Genomic DNA, 14,643 nt, shown 5'->3' with positions numbered 1-14,643 from the left:
GTTTTACACCTGTATCACGGTTTTGTATCTGCCATTCAGTGAAAGGGTCGAGTCAGTCGTGGTCTCATTGACTAGGGAAATGTTGTAGGTGCTGGGCCGAACCGGTTAAATATCCTTGGTCTAGGTCATCACTTGCAGACTAGGCGCGTAAGCTCTCTGCAGTTGTTATTAAGTTCGTAATGTTGAACAACTGATCACAATGTGGCGTCATTTATTTCAACTTTCAGATGAGAGAGATGCGATTCAGAAGAAAACTTTTACCAAATGGATGAACAAACATCTTAAAAAGGTGAGTATCTTTACTTGCCTTTACTTAATTATGTAACTTTCCTTTTGTTTTTTCCATCATTTGCCTCCTCCGCCTCCTCCTTTTACTTATCTAAACGTCATTATATACTGTAAAAATTGATTTATATTGTTATACTGTACGTCGTGCCTATTTTTATTATTTTATTTTAAGTTTTTTAAACCTTCTTATTTTTCGCGTATTTGTTAGGTTAGTGTGTAGAATTTGCATAAATGAAATGTATTTAAAATGTGCATAACGTAAATTTTTAAATAGAAATTATGTAACGTTTCATTATACTAGCGTTTGCGACATTTTTTTTTATCCCAAAAATGTCATTCAGAGAAGTGAACGCCTACACTTTCCTCACTCGACAATACCTAAACACACCACGGTGTTGCGACATTTGACGCTCTGTCCTAATTACTGTGTGGAAAAAACTACCTTTTCTAGGTTAAATTTCCATTATTTTTGTTCCTAAAACTAAGTAAAAGTCGAAACTTTTGAAAACAAACGGCGTAGAAGCCGGAAGTTGCGCGACGTCACCATAGAGGGTTAACAAAAAGAAGACTTAATTAATACACGTAAAACTATTTAGAGAATTGCGATAAGATCTATTTAATCTAGATTCTTTATATTATATTCTTTAACTATCTTTGTTGGTTTTTTTTAAATAATAATATAGCTCGATAAAATCGTAGTGTCGTGCTGTAGGACGACGTCTGGCAACAGTTACTTCGCCTCCGAATTAAGAGCGATAATAGCTTTTAATTAGACAATGTCAACGTATTATTCACGTTTAAAATCTAATTATCAGAGAGAAGATTCGGTAGCTTGTCAAAAAATAATCTAAAGGAACCAGTTATTCGTAGCAGAACGTCATTAAAAAATAAACAAAACTGAAATCCCCTGACGTCACTGCCGAGTTTTATCCTTGTCTAACCAGTTGTGCTTATTATGTATTAATAAATTTACTACCGCGTTAACTTTTTCTTTTTCTTTTTTCTACCGAGAAATGGTCAATTCGTTTGTGTCGTTTAAAACGGTTTTACTTAGTTAGTTAGTCGATACGTTGCCCGAAAGTGTGTTACGTCACAGATCGTCACAATCGATACGGCACAGAAGCGTACCCATGGCAACCGACCACACCCTGTCTTCTGTGTTTTTACACACGTAACCACGTGTTTTCCTCTTTGTAATTTTACTTAATCCCATCTTGTATTGCGTATTTATGACGTTTCGAATCCTCCCAAGAAAAATAGCACCCCTCCGTCGTCTACTGGGTTAACAACACAGGCTTACTATCCTTGAATTATTGATTTCGTGTAGGAGTTTCTAGTATTTTATAATAAAAAATAATAATACTACACGATCTGTATCAGATTTTTCCAGGTTTTATGTTCCATATAGGGCATTTCTGGGATGGTGTATTATATTTATAGACCTTCTAGATGTTATATAACATATTTTTCAAGTTATATTAAGCTATACTCCAGATTTTTCCTTGTTTTGTAACACAAGTATACAAAAAATACGAAGAAAATGAACCATGTTTTATGCTAGAATCACACACACTACCCGAATTTTTTAAAGGGGGTTTATGTTATATAGATGCCAGATTTTACTTATTTTTAAACTTTAATATGAGGTTTATGTAGATATATTGCCATGGTATATAGTAGCCATTATAATATACGTGTTCCGAGCATTTATATGCGAGATATTGCGACAATGCACGCGAACTTTTCAGTGTTAGTTGGGTGTTTTCTTTTTTTGTTGATTATTTTTTATATAACTCGAGTTTCTGTTCTGGGAACGATGTCGAACGATTTGAAAATAGATCGCGGAGGTTGGGTTGCCTGTTGGCTGTTGAAAGGATTGAAAAATATTACCTCCTTTAAAATAGGCAAGACATTTCGACTATTTCTGGTTTACTTACTAAGACGATTAGCATGATTGGCAAGGAAGACATTAAAAAGGATCGGTTAGTTAATCCTTCAGGGGTTTAGAAGCATATCGAATGTTGTATCCTTACTTCGAGTGTCAAAGTCCCCTAGATGAAGGAGAGAGTTAAAAAAGGCACCATTCCGACTGCGGGTTGATATTTCCAATCCTTTGACAATTCCGCTAGTCGGCTATAAATTGAAAAAGGCTTGGCTTAGTTTCAGAGATACAACGATACGACAGGCAGACAGCCAAGCCATTATCATTGCGTTAAAAATCCTCCCTCCCCATTCGATTTCGTCCAGCATAAGCATAGGCCTATACTGGAAAGAGGACAACCGGGTGAAAAGGGTAACTTGGGTGTGCCCGATTATTGGAACACGTTGCGACTCCCACGTTCGGTGGGAACAATATTAAACTATGACTGACAGTTAAATATACTCGTGTGTTAAATTGTATCGAAAAGGAATACGATTTGGAATGTTTTATTAAATAGACGCGTATTTTTAAAGTGTTTTGCCGAATTGTGCCACATGAAAGCATTAAGCTGGCATCACTAAACGACTCGAAATAGACGCATTTTCTGTCGCAGTTCTGTCGCCGTGGGCCAATCGATTAATTTTATAGTGTATCACACAGATAATAGATGGCGCCAACTAGCAATTTTTGGCAAGTTTGGCACAGCTGTTATCTATCGGAGCCGTTGGAAAGCCAAGACCCCTATCGTTGCGTAAGCTGAGGCCAAGTGTTATGAAATTTCTCATTAGAAAAGAGTATTGTCTGAAGGTTGTTCTAAAACGGATTTTTCTGCCAGCCAATCCCTCATAAACAGGAAGTCTTTATTGCTTGGAATTTATCGTCTTCCTTTTTAATCATCCGGTGCAGCAGCCTTCGCAGCCAGTTGGTCCAACAGCTCTTTCGTGTCATCACGTTTAATCAGATGCTGCTTCGTGCAATTCGCTTACACGAACCTATGACTTTACATTGCGCTCGTAAAACCGAATGACGTGCTTTCAAAATATTCAAAAATCTCTCGCAGTCACTAAAGCCCTCCGCGTGCGTTTGTACTCAAGATATTCAATAAACAAGCCCTAGTTACATGTAAAAATAATTAAAAATCAACACGAATTCATCTAAAATTCGTATTCGGCATGAAATTCCATAAATTACACGCATTTAGTCGGAGCAGATTCGTGCCCTTTGCTTGTTCGAGGGAGGTTTAATCGTAAAATAATGATAGTAGTTTCAACTAGGAGACCTTAATGACTAGTCCCATATCTTAATTTTATCTAGTAGTTGTAATTATATTTTAAAATATAGCTTTCGGCTGGGATTTTAGCGAGTTTTGCCGACATTTACCAGCTCAACGCTTTGCACGTCTGCGGTGTTCCCGGTTACGACCTTGCTGTGTTACAGAAAATGATTACCCCATACCAAAAGCCGGTTACATTCCGCCCCAACTACGTTTCGACGCATTGCCATATATGGCTGCGACACACTCGGATGTACTGGTCTGACCCCATGCTAAACAGGTTGCTGACATTGTTTATCCATCTCACCGCTGCCAATCTTTATCGATGATCAATTGTGGCCATTGCGAGATCGACTTACGTCACAAAAGAGCGTGTTCGGCTTCCACCCCGTGTAAAGTAGTATCGGCGTATTTGTTGTCGAAAGCGAGCCTTATAGTCTACGTCGGTACCGTATAAACAACGTCGTGCCACTGGCTAATGATACATTTTCTAGCTCTAAAAGTAGTTTAGGTATGAGAATTTAAAGACTGGCGCTAAATTTTATCTATAGCCAGGAGGGACGAGTTTTCTTGTATTTTATTTTACATTTCTATGACCGAATCATCCTTCGAGCCGATTTGCCCATAAACGTGTCGTTGCAAATTATACAGGCCAATTGTAAACGAGTTTAAAGAAACCAATTCAAAATTTTGACATTTTCCAGCCCTTCTCTCTCTATAAATATATTTTTAAATGTTAAAATTGTTTAGAGTTGCTTAAAAATATTCCAAACAGTGGAATTTAATAAGCATTGCCGAGTAATAAAAGAAGTATTACATGAAATTGTTCTTTTACAATCTTATTTTAGCTTTAAGTATATTATAAAGAAAGTAATCAAACGAAACAAGGATGTACTTTTATACGAATGACACTTATCCAATCAATTTTTGTTAATTTTTACATTGTTAAAGCTAAGATGATGTTTAGATAGAAAATATTTTTAATATTTAATTGATTTAAATGATTCATTAATTTTGTAACTTGACTGTCATTATTATGTTTATGGCTACATAAAACTTAGAAGTTTAAATGTAGAATAATTGGAAAATGAGTTCTAACCGAAAGGAATTGGCATTTAAAAGATGCTAAACCGTTTTTCTTTCTTTCTTAATATTATCAAAATTTATACGACAGTTTGCAGGACTCGCCATGACACGGTATAAGCCCGAGTCATTAATTCTTGTATTGTATAATTGAAAAATAGGTTAACTTAAAGACAAATTGTTTTAAACAATTCGACAGATCTTTCTTAATTCTTAAATGTTTATAAATAAATATTTAAGAGGACGTTTAAAATGTTTAAAAATAAAATTATTTTCAAGCCTATTTATTACCGATCCATGTTGATGTAACATAATAAAACTTGGAATATAACAGAAAAATGATGTTTTTTTTGCATTTTTTCACATATGACTTTTAAAAATTAGCACAATTCTTTTTTCCTCATATTTTAATGCATTTTTCAATATAATCAAAACAGTTTTTTATAGTTAAACGATTAAGTCATATTTTTTGAATCATTCTTAACAAATTTACTTTATTAACTATAAAACTACACCACACTCGTACTAAAATAGCAATTATTATTAACTATAACTTATTTAAACAAATTTATCAATAACTACATTATACTTATTAGCTACATTAAGGCTAAGTCATCTTTAACACTGAACACGGCTTATTTTACTTATGTATGCTTAAGCACAACTCGATTTAAACGCATTTTAAACAGTTATTTATTTTTATTTTTGACGAAAATTTTCCCACCTATTTAGGTGGATCCGCGATATTGTCAAAACAAAATCATTAGTAGGCTAATAGGAAATGTGCAACCTAAATGGAGCCTCTCTACAACACAGTACGAAGGTAATATTAACATTTTCGATTGAAGGACGTTCCTCGAGGCTATAGCGGTTCCTTCAGTCACTCCTCCGGTAATTATAGCACCGTCATTATTGAGAATGATTAAGTTAGGCGAATCCTTAGAATAATATCACCTTACGATCGTGCCCTTTCCTTTATTTGGTCACATATCTGTTGTAGTATTAACCTCATTTTATTCCACTTAAAAAAATATATATATATATTATTTTTATGAATTTTTTTAAAATACTGTACAATAAAAGCCATTCGACTTGTCTTTTAATTGGACTATAGACCTATTTATTATTAAGAACCTAATTATGATAAATAGCCTGGTCTGTTGCTCAACATTTATTAAAAATCTATTGTGACAACAGCCATTTATGGACAAGAATGTCCTACTGTAGTGTGACAATTTTGAAAGGAAAATGCCATTATTACTCGATAATTTATCGAATTCGTTTATTTTATTAACAGCAAAGATAATTAGTGTAATTTATATCCGTTTTAGGAAATTTTGAAATATTCTACCACCGTATAAAGTCTAGTTTATTTAACTTTTTATAGACGTAAACATGTTTTTAACTCTTATTTTTATTAAAAAATTTACATCCTTAATTAGTTTACTAAGACGAAAATCAAAGTTTGCTTCCCTTTTAATTTGGCTGATTAAAAAAAAATCTGTAGAGTAACTTATCAGTTAAGTGTGACGGGTGACATGTTTTTGGACTTTCCCCCATACACAAAGGTTTAGAAAGTTGTTTACCGAGTTAACAAGACAAAATCAACACTTAGCTGTTAAAGGGATTTTAAATAGGAACAATGGAGACAAGTATTCGTTGATGTAATGCCTATCATTTGATGTTTTCTTTTAACGCTTCTGTTTAGGAAGAACACATACAAACAATGGAATAATGTAGCAAAATAAACACGGGTCTGCCTTTTGATCGTGAGACAACCCAGCAATTCTCAATACTTTTTAAGTTTGAGGGCTCTTTTTCAATTCTAAAAAAGCGTTACCCTCAATGTGAATATATTACTTGTATTATAATGGCGATTAAATCAATTAAATCGTGAGCAATTGGTAAAAATTTAGGAATTTTTGTGGATTTCTTCGTATGTCATCGATGGTCCGCGTACTACATGTCGGGGCTGGCAGTTCTGTGCTATAGTTTTAAATGAATTCCTCCTATTTTTATGTGTATATTTATATATGGAAGGCTTCCTACAGCGCATTTCAACTCCGCATCGATTACAATTTATATTCTAATGATTAGGATCATTAGAATATTAACGATCTTACCAGTTTTCGGGTCTTGCCAAGAAAATAATTCTAGAAGCTACCCCCGCCCTTCCAATGTTTATTTGATAAAGATTAAAGTTAAACGGATATAGAATTTACTTAATTATGATTGAAAATAATTTGCATAATATCTTAAATTATAATTAAGATCCGTGATGAATTTATTTAACTTATAAGAATAATATAAAATGATTTCGCTTACAAACGGCTCATTTTTATACCCTCGATCAAGTTCGTGACTTCGCGGCTCTGTAGGAATTTTCATGCTGCATTATGGAGTACGAGGAAGTAAATTAAGAAAATTCTTATTGTAAATGGAAAAATTAATTAATTTATTAATTGAAACGATTTGAAGACGCTTCCACTTCATAATATACAAGAAAACTCGATATTGTATCGCATATACAATAGTTTAGTATATCTTTTCTTCGCGGTTACATGGAAATTGATAACTGGTTTCCGCTTTGCCACGGCTTATCGAATCGCTAAAAGCCGAGTTTTAAATATTACGAAGGTCATTCGAGATATAATTTATTAATAAAGTAGTTATTACATCGTTAACTATCAAATTGTTGTTGGTAACGTTAAAACTGTTTGGCAACACTTCAAATCCCGTGATAAAGAATATTCTATGCCAAAGTGACGTCAAAGTAAGTCATCCAGCATACACACAGCCGGTGTTATGATGAGAATAACTGATGAGGTGGCCCGCGAGGAGTGGTCGGAACCAGTTCTCCCTCACACGACCTAGAGATTTGTAAATGTCGAGTTTCAAAGTCGTTTGAGTTTAAGCACTAACGTCCCGGTCGTAACATTATGTCATAACTTTGCATAAGCTGGAAGTGACCTTGGCACTATTTATTATCCTAAGGAAAATGAAATATTTCTCACTTATTGCCTGGTCGCGTTAAAGACATTTATATATTGTTTCTAATATTAAATCAATGTTTATGCCATTTCCCATAGGTCTGGATGAAATCCAGGCGTGGCCTCGCGGCTCTCTATTAAGTTTGGCAAGGCCATGGTCATGCCAACACCCATTCTAAAGTTGGTACCTTCTCAGTTACTAACGTGATCGTGTGAGAATTCGTGTTTAGAGGTCATTACAAATAAATTGTTTCAGACATGTTGCAGATTTTTCTTCAGTTTGCAGCACACGATTGGATTTCACCATGTTTTTTTTCCTTTTAATTGTAAATGGCTTCTGTATACAATTTAAAGGTTATTCACGCGGAATTTAGCGAAACCTGATTCCTGTAATTCTATCCTCTTCGAGATTCTAAGGTAGGGTATCTCGTGATAAACGACATCGGTACCGATTTACATTCGATATTCTTGTGTAAATGATACTTGTCGGGGTATTCGTAACAGCGTGCTAGAATTGCTCGATGAGCTTAAGTTATTTTCATATTATTCAAGAAATATTCGGAACAGTTTTCGGGAATGATTTCGCCTCGCAACACGACCAACAAATGCGTTGTATGAAATTAGTATACAAATAAAAGTGCTACCGGCTTCCTCATTGGTTATATTCATATCGCACGAGATAATTTACATAACTCGAATTAAATGATACGACCTTCGTTTATTATTCACGCCGATTACAAATTTTATTAACTCTTATAATATTTAAATTATTCTTTAAAAAATCATTTTCTGTTGTTGTTTTTTTTTCGTTTGTAAAGTACAGTCGAGCCTTTAAATGGCGGACACGACGGAGACGTTAAAATAGTTGGCCGTTGTTTGGAGGTTATTTTGTTTGAATTTCAGAAAGGAAACGTTCCCGATAAAAGTGATCGTTAATGAAGGTTCGACTGTATTCAAAGATTTGAAAATCCAAAACCCGTATTTTGCATGTTTCCATTCACTTATAATTACTATTTTTAAATTTTAATTACTATTATTTTGTGTAATTTTAATTAATTTTCTGCTTAAAATTATTATTATTATTTAAATAGAAGCCTTGAAATGTGTTTTTAGATGATAAAAAGAATGTGTGGAAAAAGTTTTTAAAAGTTTAAAAATTTAATAAATATATATATTGTAATATAGTAAAACCTGCCTAAAGCGGAACCCGAATAAAAAGGAAAGCTTTCTAAATGGAAAAAATGCTTGGAAATCTATATTAAAAAAAGAACCTCGTCAAACCGGGGGAAAAATATTCGGTAGAATGCGATTCCGGCTCAGGCAGGTTTTACTGTATTTATCGATTTTCGAATGACGATTATCCGATGTCATCCACAAATGTCAGAAAGTCATTTCCAGCGATTCGAGTGTGATAGATTAATTAATCAAGATTTAATTAAAAAATATCTTATATAAATATACGAAGTTCTTTCTGTTTTTAATTTTAAGTGTATATATATCTATATATTTATATATATATTTTCATAACAACTCGAAATCTTTTTCTTTCACTGGGCCGATTTCCAGCATTGGAGATACGTGGAGGTTGGTGACTTCTTTCTTCTTAAAGAAAAATAATAATATTAAAACTGCATGCGTACTAATAAAAAATATTCATTTATTAACTTTAACATCCTCTTCGGCTTGTAAACTTATATTAATGGAGCATTTGCACCTTTATATTTATGTTAGGGAAATTTTTATGATATAATTTTTTAAATATTTATAAGGAATTTGGAGTTTGTTTTTAAATGTTTTAGTGAAGAAACTAAATATTTTTATTGAATTTTACATTGGAAAAATAATCCCGGATGCTGGATTTTGCAATTCTCGCAATCTCGATTCTCCGTTCCTACGCTAGTTTCGTGACGATACTATTACACGGATTTTACCCGTTTTCGTGGATTAAATTAATAAAAAATGGCATTATCGATATACCAATTTTTATTTTTGAAGCTAGAATACAGAGAATCGCTTACTTTCTCTAGAATATTGTTTATAGAGAAAATAAGTAAATCGTTACGAAAAAATAACACATTTTTGCATTATTTTTCGTACGTTGCATGCCGAAAAGTTTAACATTAAATCGTGTGTTTGAAGAAGTTAACGTATGCAATTAAGGCGCGCTTATATAAATTTTATATATATCGACGAAATAAATGAATAAATGAAAGACGATGCTCCATTTATATTTAATAATTACACTCGAGATTTTATTTTTCCAGACCTACACTTGTTTACACGTCTGCAACTCGTGCCGAGCCTGTTGTTCTCCTGGTGTAAGTTTCTATTCTCTTCTATCCTCACTCGTTTCTTTCTTTAATAATCTAATTTTCTACTCTATTAATTATTTATATAAATGTTTCGGTGTAACTCGGTAGCATCGCGATTCTATGCAAACGATTACATTTAAAGTTACCTAGAAATGCCTTGTTTCGGACGAAGAGACAAAGTTCGAGTTAATGTAATTAAAGGAAGATTCAGTAGCGTATAGACAAGATAAATGTGTAATAAAAAATACAAAGAAAGACATTTATTAAAATATATTATTTTAAAAATTGCAGTCCAAAGAATGTTTCTCTTGTTCAAATAAATATTAATAGGTTAATTACACGCAATACTCGTCATTATTGTAATTGTAATAATGTTGTTTATTATTTAAATATATTGCCAATAATAATTTATACTATTTTGCATTCGAAAAATAATTTGTAAAATCTTGGGAATTTTTAGGCAATTGCGAAGAAAATTATAAAATTTTGGGGAATTTCCAATAACTGTTAGAGATTTTCGGAGATTTAGCATTACTTCCAGAGAATTTTAGAAAGAAAATAATTTTGAAATTAAAAAATTCTCTAAAATAAACTGTCGGTAATTTAAATTTTAAAAAGAAAAATTGAAGAAAAATGAGTCGAAAAATTGCTACAAATATACATTTAGGAATCCTTCGACTCAATCAAAGTTAATCCCGAAGGAATATAACAATTGTCTTTTTTTAATCCGAAAAGACACAAAAAAAGTTAAAAAATATAATTTAAAACGGAACCCTTCTTTCGTTCTCAAAGCCATGGATAATTACGCTTTAGAAGTTATCAATTCATTTTAAATTCTGAAATGATAAAAAATATTAAAATATTTTAAAATATAGGATATTTGAATACGTATTTAAATACGCGCTTAAAAATAAAAATACATTAAGAGAAAGGTACGGCAAATAATTTAATAGATGTATAAGCTATAGTTTAGGGCCTCGCGTTACGAATCTCTAGCTTAGGGCCCACATTTTTAAAGATATCATTATTTGGTGGAGGGGAAGGGCCTATTATATACTGTATATATGATGAGCCTAGGGCCGGTGTCGAGAGACCCCGGGTCTCGGAGGCCCCTAAATCAGAAAAAAATAATACTTTTACCGTTACAACTGTATATCTAATTAAAGTTATAGAATTATTAGTTTATTATGTGGTAAAATTATATAGAGGGTCCTCAATTTTCTGTGCCTGGGGGCCCCGGAAAGTTTTAATCCGCCACTTCTTAGGACCAAAACAAGTTTAAGTCTAGATTTTTTTTGTTTTTTTTTAATATATGAAAATATAAAATACACCGTATATGGCTGTTAATCTTTCCTTACGCAATTAAAAATTTCCTCGTTCTCTCGAGTACAGTATTAAAATTTTTATTGATAGCTGACAAAATAATTGTTTTATTGTAGAAAATATTGATGTTAAAAGAGAAAATTCATTTAATTTATTTTTTTTAAGTCGAGCGAATTACAACGAGAAACAGTAATTATTTATAAGGACATCCAATTTAATCTCATTTACCAGCTTAGATGGAAGAATTTTGGAGAAAAAAGAAAAATTAACGAAAGAACTTGCGAGTCTTCATATAATAACCCGAATTTTCCCTGCCTTTCGGTTGTTTATAAAAATTGGTATCGCAAATTTTATTATTTATCAAAACTAGAATGAAAAAGTAATTATTATTATTTTCTGTAAATACAGTTTAACTGTTGCGAGCAGTTCGCCTAAGGAACGTCCCTCATTAAATGCCAATGCGGTAAACATTTCCACATACGAAACGGAATTCGAATCCGTACCCGTAACCCTTGCCAAATTATCAAAGTTGATGAAATTGTCGCAATATAGCGAAATACAGTCAAATGTCCGATATAGCGCCAACTAATAAAGAGGAATTATTCGGGGTAAAGTCTTTTGAAACGTACGATTTTGCGTTGCAAACAACACTATCGTCCTCGATTGCTGCGGTGTTCAAACTCTTAAACTTGTTCGTATACAGTCAATTGGGGCTCCGGACTCCCAAACTTTATCTGGTGTCTTTTTCCATCGATCTAACTCCGTTCTCGAGATTAACGAAGACGGACGGTGCGAATGTATAGGGTTGTAGTTCGAAAACTGCAGCCCGGATATCTGCAATTTTATTTGTAATATAGCAACGTTTTCCTTATAATTTCTACAAAATTCCTACCTATATATAAGGCTGACAAGCGGCCTTATATAGGTATGGTGTTATAATTTATCTTACGTTAAATTCTAAACCTTAACACCCTTGGAAAAATTGCGATAGAAATATTGTGGCAACGATTTAATATTTTTATTATTTTATTCCTTTTATGTCATGACATAATTTCGTTCTGTTCTGTTTAATTGTATATTTATGGGAATCTCTTAACGCGAAAAGATCTCGAAATTAGAACAGAATTTTATATATTTTATACGGAATTCGAAAAATGTCCTCTGATTTTAAAAAATTACGATTTTAATTAGAGTTTTTCTAAGTTAAAAATCCCCGGCCGGATGGTGAGACACTACCGTTCTGAGGACACCCGAAATTTATCGGGGACCAGCCCGAAAAGGTCCCTCTTAACGCCTACGGGATAAAAAAGTTAAAAAATAGTTTAATCGTGATATAAATTTAAAATTCTTCCATTTCTAGCGTGTGATAAATGAGAAGACGACTTAATTTATATATAAATGCTTATATGTAGAAAAAATATATATATATTTCCTATTGGAATTTACTTATTTATTTAATTTGAAAGCATTAAAAAGTAAAATAAAAATAAAATCTTTACTTTACTCGCAATCCGGATGCTGTATAATTTTAGAGAAAGGTGAGAATTTATTATTATTATTTATTATTTTTTCATTGTCATTTACTTTATATTAGTTAAATTAATAGGATAAATATGATTTATATGACGTTAAAATAACTTTAATTTCTCAGTCGAGTAGGCACGTTGACGACTTATTCATCGATTTACGAGATGGTCACAACCTTATTTCGTTACTGGAAGTTCTATCCGGAGAATTATTGGTAAGTTAACGCGCCGTAAGAATATAATGAGTAATAAATGAAATATCTGAGTAAAACTAAGAATATTTTATATCTACATTTAGCCGAGAGAGAGGGGTCGCATGCGATTCCACATGCTACAAAACGTTCAAACCGCCTTAGACTTCTTGAAAGGAAGAAAGGTGAGCGCACTTTTTAAAATATTTTTATAAAAATTTAATTAAAAAATATAAAGCACACTATATTTCATAGATTTAAGTGTTAAAATCACACGTGTATATATTTTTCCCCCAAAAAATAAAATCCATTTTAAGAGACGTAACCATTTAAAATTGTGCCGAGCGCGAGGGGAATACGAGGAAATCTCGTGTAAAAATTGAGAAAATAGAATAAAATTATCGAGAATACTATAGATTTGTGCGAAAATACTTGAAAAAATGCACGGTATTTAGAATAATTGCGGATAAGTGTTGAGATACGAAGAGATTTTTTTTCCATTAGAGTGTTTTACTTGGCACACATTAACGTGTAACGTTTAAATGAGGTATTTAAAAAATGTGGATTTTTACCATTAGAAACTGTGGTCCGACGTCTTTAAGATACTCCGTATCGTTACATCGCAACAATTTAGATGCTGCGAATAAACTCGATCATTTCTTGTCGAGGCATCTCTAAATTCACCAAAGATTCGGAAATTTTCTAAACAAATTTAACAGACTTCTTGTAAGAAGTTTAATTGGTTGTAATTATTCGGGAATTTGAAATTCTAGATTAATTTAACAATATTTAATTGTTGTTTACGTAGTTTCGTCTCTGGAGCTTTTTGATTGGTTAGGTTTTATTCGTATACGTCGACGTGATGTTTGGGCCATCTGCCGAGGGAGATGCCTCCTGGTAAGTCTTTACTGGGAGACTGGCACCGTTTAGGCGCTACTAACGCGAAGAAAACCCGGAAAACTCCACGTGGACCACTAGTGTTGGGTGGTTTAATCCACTCGGCCATCGGTGGGCCGCCGAGAATAAATGAAATGCAATGATTATCACTTTTAACTTTAAAAAATTATAGATCAAATTCTTCTTCAATTTCGCCATTTTATTTCTGAGAATGTATAATATTTGCAGTTTTTGAGGCCCTAGTGCGCCTATTGGGTAATCCGCCACTGATGTTACTATACAATAGTTAATTAGAATTATCCAGCTAGCAACTTTGACACCACTTTCTGTAACTCTATTGCTAAAATAACTCTTTAGATATTTTTCATTATTAATATAACTTTATATATTCTTTCCAAATAAATGCCAGAAATAATTTTCTAGTAAAAAAGAAAGAGAAACAAATATTGGTAATTTATCCAGAAAAATCTGAGTTAAAAGTATTCTTTGCTACCTTATAAAATATGCAAAATTTTCATTCATGTTTATGAAGTTTTATAGAAAATAAAGGGAATGTATATGCGAAGAGAGTGATGACAATGAGAAGGAAAAGCTAATTGTTATCCCTTTCTTCACTTAATTTGCTGTTAAATTAGTTAATTTGTATGTTTTTTCCACGTTCGGGTATGGTCTAATTAATGTATTTTCGGAACCGTAGTTCGCATTTACCAAAGCATTCGACATAAAGATGGACTGTTTCTCTTAAACGATATTTCTGACTTTATTGCAACAATGTTTTCATTCTGGATAGAAGAACAAAGAAAACTTTGTTGAAAGAAACAAGCATCATTCTTTTCTTT

General features: G+C 32.6%; 1 protein-coding gene across 10 annotated transcripts in view; it reads left to right on the top strand.

The window, feature by feature from the left end:
- Window positions 1–14,643, top strand: part of LOC136970639 (microtubule-actin cross-linking factor 1-like) — a 157,372-nt gene that overhangs the window by 4,557 nt on the left and 138,172 nt on the right. For 6 of the 10 annotated variants that reach the window (XR_010880010.1, XM_067265095.1, XM_067265089.1 and 3 more), the window contains exons 2-6: window positions 228–289; window positions 9,122–9,139; window positions 9,820–9,873; window positions 12,842–12,931; window positions 13,015–13,092. Coding sequence is in view for 9 of the 10 variants with exons in the window: in XM_067265095.1 (XP_067121196.1) it covers window positions 228–289; window positions 9,122–9,139; window positions 9,820–9,873; window positions 12,842–12,931; window positions 13,015–13,092 (302 nt within the window). In the remaining variant the exon portion in view is untranslated. The remainder of the gene's footprint in view (window positions 1–227; window positions 290–9,121; window positions 9,140–9,819; window positions 9,874–12,841; window positions 12,932–13,014; window positions 13,093–14,643) is intronic. The other 4 variants (XM_067265090.1, XM_067265094.1, XM_067265096.1 and 1 more) reach the window with 2 other exon arrangements.

The sequence above is a fragment of the Centruroides vittatus genome, unplaced genomic scaffold (genome assembly GCF_030686945.1).
Source record: "Centruroides vittatus isolate TY-2023 unplaced genomic scaffold, ASM3068694v2 contig_2073, whole genome shotgun sequence".
In the NCBI taxonomy this organism is placed as follows: Eukaryota; Metazoa; Arthropoda; class Arachnida; order Scorpiones; family Buthidae; genus Centruroides; species Centruroides vittatus.
This window is presented reverse-complemented; position numbering and strand designations above follow the sequence as displayed.